The 19793-nt window shown below is 43.7% G+C and overlaps 1 protein-coding gene across 7 annotated transcripts in view; it reads left to right on the top strand.

The window, feature by feature from the left end:
- ATP7B (ATPase copper transporting beta) overlaps positions 1-8181 on the top strand; it is a 45721-nt gene extending 37540 nt beyond the window's left edge. For 6 of the 7 annotated variants that reach the window (XM_064504888.1, XM_064504887.1, XM_026108500.2 and 3 more), the window contains 6 exons: positions 1364-1510; positions 2578-2720; positions 4014-4217; positions 4330-4447; positions 5213-5315; positions 6209-8181. In XM_064504888.1, coding sequence (XP_064360958.1) covers positions 1364-1510; positions 2578-2720; positions 4014-4217; positions 4330-4447; positions 5213-5315; positions 6209-6470 — 977 coding nt within the window. In that variant the 3' untranslated portion in view covers positions 6471-8181. Of the gene's footprint in view, positions 1-1363; positions 1511-2558; positions 2721-4013; positions 4218-4329; positions 4448-5212; positions 5316-6208 lie in introns of those variants that run through there. The other variant, XM_064504889.1, reaches the window with a different exon arrangement.
- The last annotated feature ends 11612 nt before the right edge of the window (positions 8182-19793 follow it).

Raw genomic sequence — 19793 nt, 5'->3', positions numbered from 1 at the left:
AACAATCCTACCAGGATTGTAAAACAATCCTACCATGTTCCTACTAGGAACAATAGAAAGGTGGATTTACAGCAGAAAGAGGCAAGGAACGTGAAGGATAAAAATACACCTTGAGGAAAATTGAAACTCTGTCCTCCCCCTACTCTCAATCTGTTTGGAATTCAGAAACCTAAAGAAGGATTTAAATGCTTCTAAAGAAGGATTTTAGATGCATTTAGATGGGTGCTCAAAAAATCCATACAATAAATAGGCAATAAGGCATACCCAGCAAATTCCCTTTAGGAAAGCAAAATGGTCCAGCAGAGAGCAAAGTTTGCTAATTAGCCCTCTCTTCCCATTTAGAGCAGTTATCTTTTTCATCTCAGTTATCTTTTTCATCTGTTACCTTAGTGCTACATTTTATTTCCTACTTTTTAGTTTCATATTAACTTGGACCTTTCATTTTCTGTTCAAATATCTCTCAAGGCACTTACTTAAAAGAATTCTATTCAACAAATGAATAAGAACATGTGCTATAATCTGCAAACCAAGTTTCAGTGCCTGATGTTTTGATTTAGCCAATATATTTTTCTTTGTTTCAGGCTCTGTGGAAACCACTCTGCTGCTTTGTAGTGTAGGAGAGGAAAAAAAAGTATTTAAAGCCTTCCTCAAGAAGGTCATCAGTTCTATTCAGAAGACATTCTGTCTCCTGACCTTTCGAGGAAAGCTATTAGAATAATTAAAATAAGGACTTTTAATCATCAACACCATTCACAAATGGCATAGTTATAATGTAATATTTTCTTACCTGCTTCACAGGGCTCTTGTGAAGTTAGATGTAATTTGTAATGTTGAGGTACACTACAAGCTGTTTTTATTGTTTGTTAGAAGAAAACTACTTTTTTTTTTAAACCAAAAATACCTTTTATATTTAAAATAAGTCATTAGTTGTGAGAACAATGCAGCATGGCATTTATAAAATGTGAATACGGCACCTTTTAGAAAGACAATGCAAATGCGCAAGGACAAATATATGTGAATACGTCCATTAAGTTCATGCCACCAATCTCCTGTGTACTGATGTATAAACAGGCACAAAAGTGAGTCTTGAAGCAGAAAGGTTTTATGAGTCAGTCTTCAGATAGTGTCTACGAGTTTTTGGCTGACCATGACAGCAGCATGTCAAACAATGCTAATGCCGTTGGACAGGTCACCAGATAAAGTGTCATGGATATGGTCATTGGCAAAATGCCAAAAAATTTAAGAAAACATCTCCAGAATATTTTTCTGTAGCTAATGCAGCTTGACACTGTCATTCTCAAACATCTCTGGCTTGTGTCTGCAATTTTTAAGTTGCTCATTTTTCTTTTGTCTGTACACAAAGGTCTATCAGCTTCTCATACATACTCAGTGTTGATTGGGAATCGCGAGTGGATGCGGCGCAACGGCATGCATATTGCAAATGATGTTAACGATGCAATGACAGACCATGAAACCAAAGGACAGACTGCCATACTAGTTGCGATAGATGGTAACTGCTGTTGAAGTGACTTAAATATCAATTGATGCTACTGTTGAAAGGATAAAAGCAAACTAAAGTAATTAATCTGTGTCTTAGCATTAGTGACAAACTACTTAACTTTTTACACAAAACTGTTTATCAACTGTTAAGTTTCAAGGTGTTCTTAAAAAGAAGCTTTCACCTCAAAACAACATTTATAAGATTTTCCTGGGTAGTTTTTAATGTAAGTGTTAATTTCTGAACCTCCTGTTTGCCCAGGACTGTTGTTCAGAAAAGCAGTGCACACCCATGTCTCATAATGACTTCATATCACTTAAGGATCTCAAGTCAACCTACTGCATCACTGATTTCAAAACATTTCATCAATAAAAGTGACAATTGCTTAGATCATTCAAGGACAAGAGGAAACACTAGATTAGACTAAATGAGTTTTGCCACAGAGGTTATGTTCTGTGCTAGGCAGAAAGGGATCCTAGACGATACCTCAAAATGAGCAACTGCTATAATGGTAATAGATAGGCAGTGGATCTATGATCTTGATATGGGGCTTCTGACTCAATTACTGGATAAATATTCTTGCTGTTCCCACAGAGCAATTTTCAGAGGCACTTGCATGTCTCAGCCTGGGCACCTTCAGTGATACAGCAAAATCAGATGCTGTTAACATGAAAATAAGGGCCCTGATGTATAGTTGGCATTTCTGTCTGTGCTAATGATAGCAACTGAAGATACAGGGGTGCAAAACTTACTTTAGCCCTGACTTTTGGAAGGTAATGTGCAATAATAAAGCACTATGAGATTCTTGTAAATCATATGAAGGAAGCATGGATGCAACTTTCAGTCAATATGTGTTGGAAGAGACATTTATCTGCTGAAACAGATAAATGAGAAGTATGTGTGTGAGAAAGACCAGCCCTTAGAAAACTCTAGACAGTTGTTCAAGCTTGTGAATGTGAATATTGCTCAGAATGGTTTATTTTACAAGTCAGCAAGGTGTGATGGAGGGAAACTCTTGTTCTCCTGCTGCTGCTTTGCTTCCCACAGCTCTGTTTTTCAGAGGATGTTTCTTTGTGAAGGTGCGTTGTGTGGCATGATCGCAATAGCAGATACTGTCAAGCAGGAGGCAGCCCTTGCTGTGCACACACTGAAAAACATGGGAATAGATGTGGTGCTGATAACAGGGGACAACAGAAAAACTGCAAAAGCTATTGCTACTCAGGTAAGCACGAGGGTTTTACAAACCTCTTGTTTGTGTTAAAAAAAAATGCATGGTGGGGCTCTAAAACACTGCTGCTTATGCTGCTGAATTAGGAGTGGGAATTCAGAGTTTCCATAGATGTATTAAAGAAAAACTATCTTTTCTTCAATCGGACTGAAAATCAGGTCAATCTTATAGGCTGGCTATGGTAAAGGCCAGCTACTGCATTAAGGAGCCTCCGATGCAATTGCGGACAAGCATTCAGTACTTCTCCAGGGATACAGAGTTTCTTGCAGTAATTAGCCCATTCCTGAACTGAAGCCTCCTGTTTCTCTTCACTGAAAGACAGTCTTATTTTTTGTTAGTGATGAAGGGAAGTTCCTTTAGCATCCAATCCTGTTCCCACTAAAGCGAAGTGGGGGATTGTCTAGCTACATTTCCACCTTCTGCATCTCCATTTCCCTCTTTCTCCTTTCAGTGATCTATTTTTGTTCTACCTTCTGCTACTTTCTATTCCTCAGGTAACCCACCAAACTGCTAGCTCAGCCAGCACTGTGACACACATGTTCTCATGTGTTGTGAGTTCTGTTTTGTTTCTCAGTGTCATGCTTTAATCCTTCTCACATTCTGATTCACTATTTTGCCTTTGTGCTTGGCTGTGGTTAAAGTGCTTTCCCACCCTGCCTTTCTTTCTTACGAAAAGGAATCTTTCAGAAACTTGCTTTGATTTATTGTTACAGGCACATCAGGTGATGTTTTTGAACAAGCTTAGTACATGCCAATCTATACTTTCATTGAATTTTGGGGACTGACTTTTTTTCCAATTGAAAAAAGTTGAGCCAGTGCTAAAAGCTTTTAAAAATGTTACTTTTTGAAATTTTAAAAGAGAACCTCTGCCTCTAGCGTAGATGCTTGACCATATATGGCTGCTATGTTGCATTTTACTGAAAGCTTTTTTGGTGCATATGCATCAAGTAACGTGATTATTTTGAAAACTGGCTCTGTTAGCCATCAAAACCTTTATGTCTTTCCCAGGCAATAGGGCTTCAGAAGCCCTGTGGGGCATGAGGCTAAGGCAGAGCGTGGTTTGTCAGTGTTTCTGCAGTGAAGATGAAGGTGGCTCTAATCAGCTCCCTTCTTATGAAAATGGCATGCAGCTCTTCAGCTTTCTGTGCAGCCTGCAAATGCTGTGTCCACCAGAACTTAGTCTGAGCGATCTTCCTTTGTTTCCCCTTTACCCAGAACAGCAAATGGTTCTTCCTTTCAACATAAAGTGTATCATCAACAAAGGTGTGTTTTTTTCTTTGTACATAGGTTGGGATCAAAAAAGTCTTTGCTGAGGTACTTCCTTCTCACAAGGTTGCAAAGGTCCAGGAACTCCAAAATGAGAGAAAGAAGGTCGCCATGGTTGGTGATGGAGTCAATGATTCCCCTGCGCTAGCCAGGGCTGACATTGGGATTGCAATTGGAACAGGCACTGATGTTGCCATCGAAGCAGCAGATGTTGTTCTTATCCGAGTGAGCACCATAATTTTGGCCTGTCTCCTTTTGTCATTGACACTCCTCTTTTTAGTTTGCTATTCTGAGGACTGCATGTGGAAAACTCTTTCACTGCTCTTCTGTCTTACAGAATGACTTGCTGGATGTAGTTGCCAGTATTCACTTATCAAAGAGAACAGTACGAAGAATACGAATAAATCTGATTCTTGCCTTGATTTATAATCTGCTTGGAATACCCATAGCAGCAGGTAGGTGACTGCCAGAGCTCAGTTTGTGGAAGACGGCAGCACAGTTGAGCTCTGTGGTGCCTCTTGCAGAGTTTCCTGCTCAAGCACCCAAAGGGAAGTTCCTAGAGCCTTTTGAGCTTGGCAAAAGGAGGAAAAAATAAATATATTGATTTTTTTTTCATGCTGATAGAAGAAATCTTTCTTCCCCAAATGTTAAGCTTTTAAGAATAAATTTGTATATGTTAAAATGAAACCTAGGGTATTATTTCACGTAGCAGCACTTGGGGTTTAGTTTCTGTATATTCAAAATCAGCTCAAATCAGAGATCTTATCCCACTTCTGGGTGCTCACTCTTTTATTCAGTCTGAATCTCACACTTTCTCTCATGCTACTTGTATTCTCTCTGCTTCTGTCAGACGTCTTCTCAGGCTCCAAACTTCTCCTTAAAATCTACTTCAGGCAGTCTTCTTTTCCTTTATCAGTAATTTTTCCATCTTTTGCCTGGACCCTTACCCTGTCTTTCTGTTGCTTTTGCTTTGTTTCATACATGCAGAGTAGCTGGAAGGGACAACCAGTCTTACCTTGTGGTTACAGTCTTATATAGCTGAGTCTGTGCAAGGACATATTTAAAATTAAGTAAATATATGTTGATCTATGTGTGTTTATGGAGGTCTCAGCAAGTCACTGTAGGACTCCTGATCTGTTCGGTAATCATACAGGGACAGAAGTGTCTATATCAGGGTGAGCTGCACCAGCTGATAATGTGTCCATGTTCTTTTTTGCTAGGCGTGTTCATGCCTGTTGGCCTCGTGCTTCAGCCTTGGATGGGATCAGCTGCAATGGCAGCTTCTTCAGTGTCTGTAGTGCTGTCTTCCCTGCAGCTGAAATGGCAAGTTGTGTTACACTAAGCAATTGGGGAACCGTAGACAGTACGGCTGATGGGACTCAAGTTAGAGACAGCACTTTGGGCTTTGTATGCCCAAAAGTACCTGACGGTCCTTTAGTTTGGGGTCATTTTGTCTAATCCTTGGTTCCAGAAAGAGAAATCTGTTAAGGCATCGTGATTCTGATCCTTCAAATGCGCAGTGAGACCATTAACTTGAATAAAAACTACATATGTGCTCATGTGTGTTTGCAGGATCAGCCGTACCACTACAGGCTTTTCCTCCTAAAAAAAGATCTGTGTGTAGATATCCAAAAAATGAGACTTTTCTATTAAGGGTTTTTTTTCCTCACTTTTTTTGATCTTAAGCTGATATGTTTAGTACTGGGTATCTTTATGGTCACATATTGACAAATCACCCAAAATGTATTTGGCTTCAAGAAAACTGTATTACAATATGCTCTGTAGGATAATTATCCTTCTAGAAGCTTCACTTCAAATAAATAGAAGTTAGGTTCCAAAGAATACATAAATGTATGTGAAGAAGACCATACATACTTGCCATTGCTGGGCTTTTTTTTGACCTGGAATATATCGGGTTAGAAAGTGTCTCTTAGGTCATCAAGTCCATTCCCCTGCAATTGCTGGAACTGCCTACTATGAACCCTTTCATAACTCAGCAAGCTCATAATTTTTCTTAAAGTACCTTATCTTGAGAATCTCTCTCTTTTCCTATTAAAATGTTTTAACGCTGTATGACCAGTACTCTTAGCCATTAAACATTGTTTCTGAAGTGCAGCTCTCACTTAGGTTATCACAAGTGTCTGGTATGTTCTAACGCTGAGTTCACCTTTGTAAATTAACCTCTTGATACTAAACTTCTCTCCTTTTCTTCTTAGTTATAAGAAGCCAGATGCAGAAAGTTACGAAGCACAAGCTCAAGGCCGCATGAAGCCACTTAATCCTTCCCAAATCAGTGTTCATATTGGAATGGATGATAGGAGGAGGGATTCATCCAGACTGGCTCCTTGGGATCAGATTAGTCAAGTGTCTCTCTCTTCCTTGACTTCAGACAAGCTGCCAAGACATAATGGTTTTGTAGAAGAAGAAGGTGACAAGTGGTCATTGCTCATGAATGAAGATGAAGAACAGTACATTTGAAGCACTGTATTCTTAGTGCAGCAGAAACCATTCTTCCCCACCAGTGACAGGAAGGACTGAGTTGTGTCATCAACAATTTTAAGGCTATAAGAGAAGTCATTCTTTCGACTCACAAAACAGTTGCTACTCAGTTCAATGCTGGGTTGTATGGATTGTGATTTTTCAGGTCACCAGTTACTTCTAGTCTTTGAAAGGATCTGTGACTCTATAATGAACTGGGTACTTTGCACACAAAAAATAGCAAAATAATAGAAAATTGTAATTTTCAGAGTTCTCTATATTGGACTGTTTGCTGAGTACCAAATTTCATTCTTTCAGGCTTACAATCTTTAGTCTTTCAAGAGCACATATAACAAGAGTGTTTTCAGATCTGCCAAACTGTAATTTCTTGTCAAAGTGAAAACATCCGTGGCATAAGGAGCTCTATGGTTGGAAGTTGTATTTTTACATAGAATCCTAACTAGGCATGTCATTGTGGGAGCAGTTTATATTTAGGATTTGTGTGCATCTTCTTGGACCAAAAATGCTTCAGTGTTTCACTGACTATAACTTTCTGAAAGATCTCTTTCACAGATTTTTCACTTGCTTTCAAGTATCACATTCTTCTGATACACATTTTCATTGCTGAACTTGTTCTGTGATTCTTATTGCTCTCCTAGGGGTTTTTTTTGCTTTTGTTTTTTTTGCTACGTATGAGTTCTTTTTTTTCTGTCTTCACACAAGATTTCCTCTTTGACTTATTATGTTTACAGATATTCCTGTTTGGGACAGGATCCTTGAAGTCACTCAGTTCCTGCTGAAATCCCTAAAGGCAGAGCTATTGCTTGTTCACATGGCTATCATTTTTCTTTGGATACCTTGCAGAATCCCTTGAAGTTCCTAATAATGGGACAGTTTCTTCGCTTAAGCAGAGTGAACTGTTTATGCTAGTGTGAATGGTAATAGCAGGCTTGAAAGACTTGAACTAAGGGCTTGAACTAAGAAGATTTGTGATAACTTGAATTTTAATGTAAATGGGTATTAATGTCTTGAATTGGTTTTAATTTCCCTCTTTGCTCTAGTTTGATAAGAAATCAAGGTGTTGGGGGTGGACAACCCTTTTTCTCACTTTAACGTTTTTACCAAAGCTTGCCATGACTTTATCTTCCTGAATGTGAAATTCATCCCTTAATGCTTACATTTAGAGTCTGGACCATAGAGATAACTGCTTCAGTGCACTGAATCTAGTCCTGGGGTGAGGTGCTGCTGAGCTGAGGGACTCTGAAGTCCCCAGACCAGAGTTTTATAGTCTGATCTAGAAGGTTACATTAGTGCATTAAGCAATGTGAAATAACCACTTAATTCCACAAACTTAAAACTGTTTTCAGCAGGGGTTCAAATCCTGCTCTTCCTAATGTAAAAATGAACAGCAAGTTAGAGGGGAAAAGAACGGTGCTTAGAGCAGGTCTTACTATTCTCTCTTCCTCTTTATATTATATTTGAGCTTTTCTGAGAAAACATCCACAGCATTGGCTTAAATATAATTACAATTCCATTTTAAAACCGTAAAACCTTTCTGTATGTGTAGAGATTACTTTCACAGCACATATACATTTAAAACATGCCTTAGGTGCCTATACATGGCCCCATGGAGAAGATGGTCTACTGTTTTACTATTTTATATGTTTTCTTGTGAGTGCTTACAGTAAAAATGTTTTTTTTTAAGAAATAATCCTTTTGTGTCTTATGTTTTCTTCTTTTGGAGAGAGAGAGAGACAAAAAAAGAAGAGTTTTAGCAGTAATTGTTGGATCGTAGAATTTATATGCAAAATATCGCCAATGAGCAGTCTGATTTACATGACACGGCTTTCAGAAGTCCTTGACTCAACATGCTTCCCCTGACAAAAATAAAAACAAGAAATTCAGCAAATTAATCTAGCAGGCCAAATCTTAGTGCTGTTTGAAGTTGCAAGAAGTTTTGCGATCGATTCTGGCTGAACTAAGACTGCCTTGGTCGTAGAGTTGACGTGTTCCCCACTTCTCGAAACTTGACACCAGTCTGCTCAGTCTGCTTCTCAGGTTAGGTGTCTGCTTGTTAATGCAAGAATTATGGAAAATAGAAAAAGACAAAGATCACAATGTGTATAATCAAAGTTACAGTGTACATGAGGTAAGAGAGATTTTGCGGATGATTCACGTGACTGCATTGCAATCCGGTTCAAATAGGATGAGCAGGGAGGGAAAGTGTGCAGTGTGGTGAGCTCGTTGGGGTTGCGAGCATACTGAGGGCAGAATTTGAGTTCAAAATCATCTTGACAGGTTGGACAGAATCGACAAATTTTGCAAATTGGAAAGAGAGGTATTAAAGGTTAGTTTGGCAGAAAAAGAAAGGTCAGGCAGTTGGCTCACATTCAGTTTGTGACCCATTCTACTGCTGTGGTGCTGCAAAATGGACAGATACACTGAAGTGTGTAAAGACTCTATCATCCGTGTGACATATATATACAGCTATATATAGCTGAAGGAGCAGGTCTAGTTTAGTATGCTGTACTTACTAGGCAAAGTCAGAGACAGTTCTGAAAAGAGCAACAAGACTTAGTGAAGGACTCTGAGCTGATCATGCTATTCGACTCACAAAAAGTGCCAAAGGACTGGAAGATAGGTTAGCTTTGAGTTTATTCAATAGCTTCAAATAATCTGGAAAATAGATTAACATTTCCTAACTATATTTCCATAACATCTCAAACTGTAAACTGCTGCGAAACTTGCGGAAGATGCCTAAGTGACTATAAGGAAGTTAGAATAGCTAAACATAGGCAAGAAATAACAAATTTAAGCCCTCATACTGACACCTATAATTGTATGTTTTTGTTAAACTTGCACTACTGAGTCGTTGGAGGGGTGTATGAGCTGGAGGACAGTATTTGCGTTTCTGCATAGCATCAGTGGTGAGCTTTTGTCTTTAGCAGGACCGTCTTCCTGGCAGAGCCCTTCGCAGAGCAGGGCGCTGGCCCGGAGCTGGTGCTTCCCTGCAGGAGCCGGGTCCAGTAAAAGGCTTGGATGAAGGTGCATGAAAGGAAGGACTCTTCAGGCAACTGTAATCCAAAATGCTGAGTTAGGACAGTGACAAGCCTTCAGCTGATATCCAGTGCTCAGAGCCAGGACTGGCCTCTGGAGGTAGAGGTTTATGTCTCTTTCTTTTTTTCCTTTTTTTTCCCCCCTCCCAACCTTGGTAGGGCACCTTCCTTAATTTTTTCCCTTTTAAACAATGATGATAATGGTGCCACCTTTTATACAATTGTGTAGCAGTCGCTGCCAGTCTGAGCCTAAATGTTGATGCAGCTGCTGGTACACATGGGAATGTCCCAGATGTGTTCGGGAAGGGTGACACCGCTTGCTCTGAATTTATACTGCTGTCTAGTTATTTTACTCTGGGAAAGGCAAGTGAGTGTTTTCTTTTTTTTTTAATGAACACAGAAATCACCTAATGAAAAAAATCTTTTACTTTTGTTTTCATGTTATTTTTAGTGCAGAACTGCCTTACATCTCGTGACTTTTTTTTTTGGGCACCCTAAATTTACAGGAAATAAATTAGTCCATCTGTTTAATTTCCTCCTCCCCTCCAAGAAGCCAGCAGCAAGAGAGCTGGTGCCCAGCATGAAACCACTGGCAAGCTGCGGCCAGGGAAGTGGTGGAAAAGGCCAGGTGGCGAGGGCAGGGCACCGGCTGAAAAATGCAAAACATTTAATGCTGATCAGTGAGGAGGGAAAAAATGCAAAGGGACATTTAATATAATATATAGTGAATTACATAGTGTGGCTAAAATTTTGGGTTGAGTTGATAGTATGTAATCCTGGAATAGAAGATTTCAGGCAAGTGTTTATTTGCCTTAAGCTCTGAATTGCTGCCTTGTTTGTGTTATTTGACAGCTAAGTGATTCCTGAGCTCTGCATATGCAATCTGCTGAAATTATTGTTAGCTTCTCCATAATTTGAGAAGCTGTGATTTAAAAAGGAAAGCACAGCTGTAGGAGGGCTGAACATTGCGCCTGAGCATCGCACGCTTAGAACAAATCTTTACGTTTAGATGTGAGTTTTTAAGGTGATGAGGGTGCAAAACTTTTCTTTTTTGCTTTAAGCAGGCTCTTGATTTGGGGGAAGGAACATTATGGACCCACCTTAAGACTTCAGGATGTGTTTCTCTTCAGAGGAGCACCTAAGCACATGTGAAAGTCCTTTTGAAGTCATGGAGCATGTGTCTAATCTCCACTGCTTCCCTGAACTCAGGGTGGATATCACAGCATTGTACGTGTAAATTTGTATATTTGAGGCCACATATGGAGCTATCCAAAATTCACACCACTTTCTTTAAAACCATTAAATAGACTGATGTTGAAAGAAGTTCCCCAGACTGATCTTTTTTTCAGCTGTCATTTCATCTTAACACTGGGCATGGTCCAGGACACACCTGTGCCGTAGAGAGCAGCAGCGCTGCTGCCGCTAGGTGCTGCGGTTCTTTATGATTAATTAAATCCTTGCAACTGGAGTCTTTGCAGCACGAATCCTTGTAACTGGAGTTTTCTGGAGGGGGCTCCTGCCCTGTGGAAGGGGCGCTGCTCCCGCAGGGCTGGTGTGACTTCAAGACTCCTTGGTGTTGCAGTTGCAGATCTAGTGGCGGGGAGCAACCTGCCGACCAGCAAACGACTCCTTCATACCCACTGTGGCTGATTTATAGGAGCGTGTGCAGACAATATAATTACTGTAATTAAGTTGGATACGTGCTGCAGAGGTGCTGCACATGTTGGGGGTTTTAGCCGCTCTGTATGGCAGAAGGATTAAAAAAAACCCATACGCGGCTGCCAAGAGATTGGTGCCACAAGGAAACCACCCAGAGTCCGTTTCGTTCCTGGAGGACGGAGCTCGTCGAGCCTGTCGTGGTCCTCGGGGCGGCAAGGCGGGCGGGCGGGCAGCGTGCCCCTTGCTTCGTGCCACAGTGGGAAAGTGCGTGCCGGCGGCACTGGGGCTTGGCATCGGGCTTGCCGGCCTGTGCCGCCTCCTCTGCGAGGGGGTTTTGTAGCCCTCTTTGACAGTCCTCTCCTCCTCTCACTGGCTGAAGGGGTCTCATCCTGCATCTCGCAAGCAAACTAGCCCGCGCTGCGTGGTGGCCTCTCTACGGGCCCTTCGGGGCCTTACCCTGCAGCACCCTCTCCATCAGCTCCTCGCACGTATCCGTGGGGCACGTGGGGGGCTCCAAGCGGGCAGGCACCAGCTGCAGTCGTCCCCAGCACCCCGCTGGGGTTTCACCTGCAGGGTGCACAGGGGTGTGCAGGGTGCTGGGGGGCTCAGAGGTATGGGGCTGCGCTGGGGTGCTGGGGGCACGGGGGTGCACAGGGATGTGCAGGGTTATGGGGGGCTCAGAGGTATGGGGCTGCGCTGGGGTGCTGGGGGCACGGGGGTGCACAGGGATGTGCAGGGTGCTGGGGGGCTCAGAGGTATGGGGCTGCGCTGGGGTGCTGGGGTGCACAGGGGTGCACAGGAGTGTGCAGGGTGCACAGAGAGGTACTAGGGTGCACAGGCATGTGCAGGGATATGGAGGGGTGCACAGAGAGGAGCTGGGGGGCACAGGAGTGCGCGAGGGGCAGCACTAACCGCCCCCAGCGCGACGCGGCCATGCGCCAGGTACCCGCCAGGGAAAGAGGGGGAGCTGCCTGCGTGTGGCCCACTGGGCCCGGCCTCCCCGCTCAAAGCTGGCTGTGCTAAACCCGGGGTTTCCCTGCGGTGCATTAGAGCGTGTCTGCAAAATCCCGAATAGCCGCCTGCGAGGGGCCCCGTGGGGGGCTGGTGCCCATCCAGCTGCAGTGCCGGGCACCACCGAAGGATGGGCTTTAAATGAATCTGCTTGGCTTTGTGAAAGCAAATGAACAAATATAACAAGCCACAGGCGAGTCATTCGCCTCTGGTTCAGGCACACAGTTGTCTCCCCCAACAGCTTCTTCTCCTCTCCATCCTCAGCGGCTCTTGGCCCATTATTTTTTGACACCTGGTATGAATAAGTCATGAAAGAGACAGCTCGGAAACCTGAAGAGCAGTGAAATGAGCTGATTTAAAAGTTTGGCCGAAGCATGTGTGTTACCTGCGTGTTACAGCTCCTGATCTGCACTAATCACAGTGCTGCCTGTGAATGCTGTTCTTCCACTCCTTTATTAATTAAAAAAACGTGTTTTGGAAGTGGCCGTGGAAGCGATGAGAACGGCTGCAGCTCTATCAGTATCAGCGCTCTCCCCGTTCACTTTACCACGCTGCACACACGCATGCCTGGCGCTGTGAACGCCCACAGCGTTTTTGCAATGTGGACATGGGCTGCAGAAAAAAACCCTTTTAACACCTGAGAACCAGCAAAGCAGAGGCATGAATGGCAAGCTGTGTCAAATGATATATTCTCTTTACTCCGGCTAGTCACTCTGTACAGACAGGCTCTTGACACAGTCGCTTGCATGCAGAGCAGTACCAAAGCAATAACGAGAAAGTGCTAGCACATTTTTCCCACAGGCAGCTTTACCTGCATCCGCTTCAATTATATTTTATGCTCTGTTATTTTGAGAGAACATCACTCTCTTTTTTTTCTTTTCTTCCTGGTTTTCTATCGCTCCCGAGGTTCCTGTTTACAGAGTCTGGTGCTTCGGCAGCTCTGGTTTCTTCTTCTCCACTGCGGATCTCCTCTCATCTTGGAAAGGAAAATGTCCTATCCAGGTCCACTCCAGGCTTAAGTTGTTGGCCTGGCAAGAGGATGCACACAGCTGAGCTAAATTTGCCCCTCATAAAAATACTTAGCTTCTCTGTTTCTCACCGTCCCCTCCAAGCTTAGCCGGTGTGCCATACATGACGCACCTTGGGATGCACGCAGGGAAAGGCCGCAGAGGATGCACGCGCACAGCAGCTCAAGGGCTGAGTGCTGAATAGCCAAGCCAAAGCTGCCCGTGTCTCACGCCACCTTTCCTGTTTTACTAACTGGAGGAAAACCCTCCTGGCCACCCGTGAAGGTGGCTCCCACCTCTAGGTTTGGCCCTGAGGGCGACGCACGCTTTCAGCAGACCCCCATGTGATCCTCTCCTCCTTTTTTCTTCAGTCCCGTGGGATGCACAGACTGGAGCAATGCTGGCACTATCAGCCTGGGCTTTCGCACCCGTCACGCACTGATTTCAGGTCCATCTCCTTCTTTACTTGACCCTGCTTAGGTTGCAGCGGACTAGCTCATCTTGGTCAGAAGGGCAGGACTCGGGTGTATTGCACCCAGACGTGTAGTTGGGGCTGGCACGTGTCTGGGTCTCTCCCACATGTGAGTTTTTCTTCCTGCCTAGAAACTTTGGATGCAATCTGAAGATCCTGCACATTCACCCAGGACCTCTGAATATCCAGAAGTAACTCTAAGCAGGCTGCCAGCCATCGCGGTGTCCTCGGCTGATGGTCACTGTGCAGCTGCAGGTCAGCTCTGCAGGGTCTGTGTGGCAAATCCCGTGCATGCCCACCGAATCGAGCCTTGTGCACGTGTGCAAGCTGTCTCTGCGCATATTGCAGACCTGGAAATCCCAGGCAGAAAGGTGGCTGGGGAAGCTGAGCTGGGGAATGGCAAGGATACTTCAACCATCCAGTCTGAATAATTTTAATTATTTCATTCTGGCTAATAGCAGCCCACAGTCAAGGCAAGTGAAGGCAACGTTAATTTCCCAATAACTTAGCAGTGATGGGAAAAATGTATTTTATTGGGGTGATTACACATTGCCCTTTTCTGATCTTTATGGTTTTCATCTATGTGCCCACAGTTAGTTTGCCTGCCTTGCCCTCTCTTTTACCCCGAAACCCAGCAATTCCAAGCACTGCTTTTGAAAGAAGGTGTTTTTAGTAGAGGCTGGATGGCTTAGAAAAACAGAGGATGACTGAGCTTTTTTGAAGTATGAGGAAGCCGACATTGGCAAGACCTCCATGTTGTTTATTTGCATATGAATGGGAAGATTTAAGGGAAGATGTTTTTCATGCGTAACAGAAGGTACATAAAGTCATTTGGATCATAAAGATGAGGTGGGTGTATTTCTATACAATGGAAGCTCAGGAGCAGAGCCTGCCAGATAATTAACACCCTTGTGCTGGATGAGCCATACTCTTTGGCTGTTAGTCCAAATTAAGACTGAAAACCTTTGGAGGGAAAAGAAAGGAAAAAAAAACCAAGAATCAACGATCTGTATGGTCTCATTTCAAAATTACAGACTACAAATCATTGCAGTCACTAGCGTGTGTCAGTGTGGGGATTTCACATACCGCATGCTGCGCTCTCCCTTCCACATAGCCACCGAGTCCGTGAGCGGTCACAACGCCGTGATGCATTACCGCTCTTGGTGATGGGCGTAGTGTCGAAAACGGTAGACTCTCGTATTCATTGAACCCAGGACTGGTGATAACAGCACAGCTTACAGCCCTGAAAGCCCCTGTATCCCTACATCTCTTCATTTATCTGCTTCTTCAAAAACATTAGACAGTCCCTCATGCATGGGCTTCTTTCCATCTTGCCTTTCTCCACTGCCCTATTTTCTACACCAAGCAAGTTATTTCACAGTAAGCGAATTATTTCTCATTCACTCTATTATCATTTTCAAGTTCTGGCTCAGACTTCTCTATCTTATATCAATCTTTTGTCTTACATTAGTTTCTCTTTTGAAATACTAGTGTAGGATTTGGAGAAGGAATGGAGAGCTCATGTGTGAAATGTGCCTGCAAAGAACTGCAGAAAGATGTATCCATCTGGTTTTATGGAGAAAATGATGTAGCTTTTAAACTGCTGGTAAAGATTTTCATTGCTTCATGCATGGCCCAGCTCCCATTTCCCTCTGACTTCATTAGCACCTGGCCGAATACCAATTCCTCTTGAAAATAATTAATTGCAAAAAAATTATCCTTATTAGTGTTATTCAGCCCCAACTGAATTTACCACAAAAGCAATTACCAGAGAGCTGGTAGATGGCTTTCCTACTGAAAAAAAGACTGGCTTTACTACAGAAACAGCAGGGAACCCAGTGCTTCCCATAGCCCCAGAACGCCAAGGAATGTATTTCAGCCACAAAAGCCCATGTGCAAGTTCAGTTTCTGCTTCCTTGTCAGATGTACTGTTGGCCTCATTGCTTGGCCTGTGCTGAGCATCATGTGGCATCGTGTTGGGAACAGATCTCCTAGGGACATTCCTGTCACTGGTTGGGAATGTAGTTCTTGTCCCCGCTTTGAAAAGCTGAAAATTGGAAATAGCTAATGAAAGTCAAACAGCATTTACCAGCTTTTCTCCAAACCACTTCGTTACTAAGGAAGTTTTGATAAAAAAAAGAGTGGTGTGTTAAGAGCCCATGCCGGTGGGAGCAATTTGATTTACCCTTGCAGTGGCAATTCAGACATATGGACGTGGTCATCTCTGCTCTCTCCAGCACGCTCGGAGGCCTCCTTCTTCTAGCAGAAACGCTTTCCCCAGGCTTGGTGACTCCTTCTGGAGAGCAGAGTTGTCACCCAGGCTCAATATGTTGGCTTAAACAGCAAACCTGTTTCAGGATCAGGTTGAGTTCAACACCCCTAAGTAGATACCTACCCAACATGTAGGTATCTACCAGTGTGCCAGGTGTCCGAACTCCTCCTGTGGCCAGCCAAGATCCAGCCTACGGCACCACCGGAGCCTTTAGATGGATGCAGACAGCTCAGCCCTGGCCTTGCTGCGATGCAGCTGACCTTCACGCATGTCCAGAGGTGCCGCCTGCGCTTTCGCATTGGCACAAGCCCACGGCAGGAACATCTCCCAGCGGCATGGCCAGGCCCAAAGGTGCCTGCCTGAGGCCTGCACGCATCCTCCTAAGGTAGCTAGTGCCAGCGCTGAAGACACTATGCATTCCTGAAATACTTTGAAAAGCCTGTTTAAAAATCAAAATAATAATGGTAAAAAATAGTGTTGTTTTAAGGCTGTGCCCAAGCCTTGTTAAACCCTTTGCTTAACAGTGTCCAAAAGTTATTATTCTCAGATATTTGGGAAAACACAGAAAACATAGTAAGATCCCAGCTACACTGTATTTTTAACTGTGTTATGGGACAGCTACGTTATAACTGGTACAGCTTTACAGCTAAGCTTTTGCCATCTGGACTTTCCCACATAATAAATACTTTTAAATACTTGCCTTCTCCCCTCGCAAAATCACTGAGAGCTCTGTTATGATTGCAACAGCTACGCGTAATTTCTCAGGCTGTGTAACCAACTTCCAGCCTGGCTCCTTGCAAGCTTTTTGGGGTAGGGAAGGGATCCACCTCTGCAGGTCTGCCTTGACGCGGAAACGCGTGTAGCCAGGACTGGCTGGGCTGGCTCTTTGCTCCCGAAGGTTTTAACTCATAAAAGCAGTTGGAATCCAGCTCTTTCATTAAACTTTAAAAAATGAAAAAAGATAATGCTGATCTAATGCAGTGAAATATAAATAGTTCGACATAATCCTTTAAATATGGCACCTGTGATTTACAGTTTAATAAGAGAGGTTTGTTTCTTTGGCTCCTTGGAGGCTGTGGCTGACATATTTAAGAGCGGCAAGAGGGTTATTTTGTTTCTCACTGCTGCTTTCTTCTGGCTGTCCCAGGGGCACAAGAAAGAAAATCATACCATGGACAATCTTTTCCTTTGCATGCAACTGTAGTATCAGATATTCAGATGCCCTGATGGCAAACATGGTAAATTTGCCTAGTGAAGTAAATTGGCCAAGTTGCTTTTCATTATGAACATTAATTGATGAGTGTGGGGAACAGTATGACTGATGTGATCTAGCAGAAACACCAACACCAAAGGGTTTATTTAGGACATATAATAATCCAAATGATGGAAATTTTACTGATGCCAGGATCTGTCTCTTCCATCTGAGCCCAGATAAGTCTCCTGATACTGGGAATGCTTTTGCAGAGGCAGTAGTAAAAATAATAAATGGGTTTACCTAAAAGTCCTACCACAGTCCCCTTTAGGCACTAATAAAGTGTGGCTAGCAATGGAGCTGTGAGAAATGGAGAGTGCTGCGCACCGGCTGCCTGGGAAGCCCCAAGTGCCCGCCAGGCAAGCCATTGCTGGCCACGTCTCATGGGTGACACATCCTCGAGTGGCCGTCCCCATGCTGTCCCCACAAGCAAGGCAGCAGGGCTCAAGCGTCCCCCTCAGGAGCGGGGAGATGGTGCTGCGTAACGTCGGGGGAGAGGGCCAAGGGCTGGCAAAGTCCCCCAGCAGTGCTGTGTGGGCCAAGAGCTGCAGAGGTGACTGCTCTGAGCAGCGCTCCCACGAGCCCCCCTTGTCCTGGCCGGGGCTTTCCCACCCTCTTCTTCCTCCCTCCTCACCCCAACCCCTCTCCCAGTGCTGGCTGCCTTGCTGCTCCCGGCACTCACCCTCCTCTTCCATGGATCTGTTCCCCAAAAAGGGATAGACAGCTAAAATTATTAGCAGCCCCTCATGCACAGAATACCTTGACATTACGCGCACGCACACTCATTGTTCGGGGAGAGCAAGTACGTGACTCTGCCGTTTGCGTTCCCTGTTGTTAAGTCACAGCTAACTGATTAAAATTGAATATTAAAGTCTAGTATGACTCTCAAATGGAAAAACAAAACATGTCTTGGAGCCGTGCCTATGGGGACAATGTATTATTTTCAAAGGAGTAGTCCAAGCACTTTCCAAAAATTGCAGGGCACATTTCCCGCATATCAATAAAGCTTCCTTGACAGCAGTGAGCAGAGCCGTGCTGCTGACAGCCGTCTCGCTGATGACAGCCACGGATGAGATGGCCTGACAGGCTATGGATGTAGGTCCAAGTTTAATGATCCACCATGCTCCTTTTAACCCATCAAATTACAAATGAGCGAGATGCAATGCCTGTAACCTTGTGCACAGGCACACTTCCCTCTTGGTGGTGCCAAGCTGCTCTGTACAGACCGTTGTGGAGACCCAAACTCTTCCCCTAATAACGCTCAACATCACTCTCCTAAAGGCCAAGGCTTATTAGACACCATCCAGAATAAATATCAAGTGGTCAGTTTGGAGAGCAAGCTTTGCATGCACACCCAGGCATGCATGATTGTTTTAAAGAACATGTTGATTTTACTAAAAAGCTGGCTATTTGTTTTTTTCCCCCATAATCTCATGAATTTCCTTGTCAAATGAAGCAAAATTCAGGCCACAAAAAGCATCCAAGAGCTGCAGGAGGAGGCACTAGAAATTTCCTGTAGCTTTTAGAGCCATTAGAGTTAACCTCTGAGCAAAAAGTACTTTTTAAAGTATATGTGGCCTCAGGCAGGTCTGAGTCTCATTGCCTGTGTGAATATACGCCCAGACACACCCATTCACACATACACGTGAACAAACATGGATGTACATATACGCATATACATACAGGTATTAAAGAACAGCAATATGTAATACATTGAGGAGTTTGCTATTTCACTTGGAGATAGGGGAAAAAGTGGAGTTTTGGTGGAAGCACATGGAAAACTTCTCCATAATGGAGAATTTCTGGTGCACAATAGAGTTATCCCTTGCTCTTGCACTCCTGACAAGCCCTGATTTGATCAGAGATGCGCTATAGTCCAAGTATCTTCTTACAAACCTGTCTCTGGTCCCAAGAAAGCTGTTGGGTGGCAACTGCCTCTGCTGAGCCCTGCTGGCGTCTGGTGGAAAAGCAATATTACGGCCTGAACCACTCAACTCTGGCCTTGCAGTGACTGAGACCCTGCCACCCACTAAAACTACATTTGTTAACAGTTGTGGAGTGGTTCGGAGATTTTTTCCTGCAATATGGAAATTGTGGGTATTTGAAACCATGTGGGATTCATTCATGGGGCCCACTAGGAGGCATACCTTAGAGCAGGATGAAGAAGGTCCTTGAAAAGCTTGATTTTCTCCACTGATCTAGACAACTAACTTGTGTTTGAGAACAAGGTAAAATGGGCAGGTTCACAAAAAAGGGTTTTGGCCAAGGCCCTTCAGAGGGGCAAGCAGACAGAATAGCTGTACGTCCTCAGAACTGCAATTGCCCCAAAATATCTGCCCTGATTTCAGATGAAAATACAGTCATTTGGTCGTTTCTGCCCAATATTCATTATATCACATCGCAGGAAGTAATCTTCATTCCTGCTGGAAAAACACATGAAAAATAATCAAGGCACTTCAAAATGACTGCAAACGCCTACGACAGTCTAAAAATATGCACCATTGTCAGTATGAACTGCATCGGTTATTATTTCTGTGCTTGAGGTTGTGAACCGATAATTTCACATTCCAGCATTAAATTGAGGAGTCCAGCAT

Source organism: Dromaius novaehollandiae, chromosome 1 (genome assembly GCF_036370855.1).
Source record: "Dromaius novaehollandiae isolate bDroNov1 chromosome 1, bDroNov1.hap1, whole genome shotgun sequence".
Classification (NCBI taxonomy): domain Eukaryota; kingdom Metazoa; phylum Chordata; class Aves; order Casuariiformes; family Dromaiidae; genus Dromaius; species Dromaius novaehollandiae.
The sequence above is the reverse complement of the archived record's forward strand: the minus strand, read 5'-3'. Positions and strand labels throughout refer to the sequence as shown.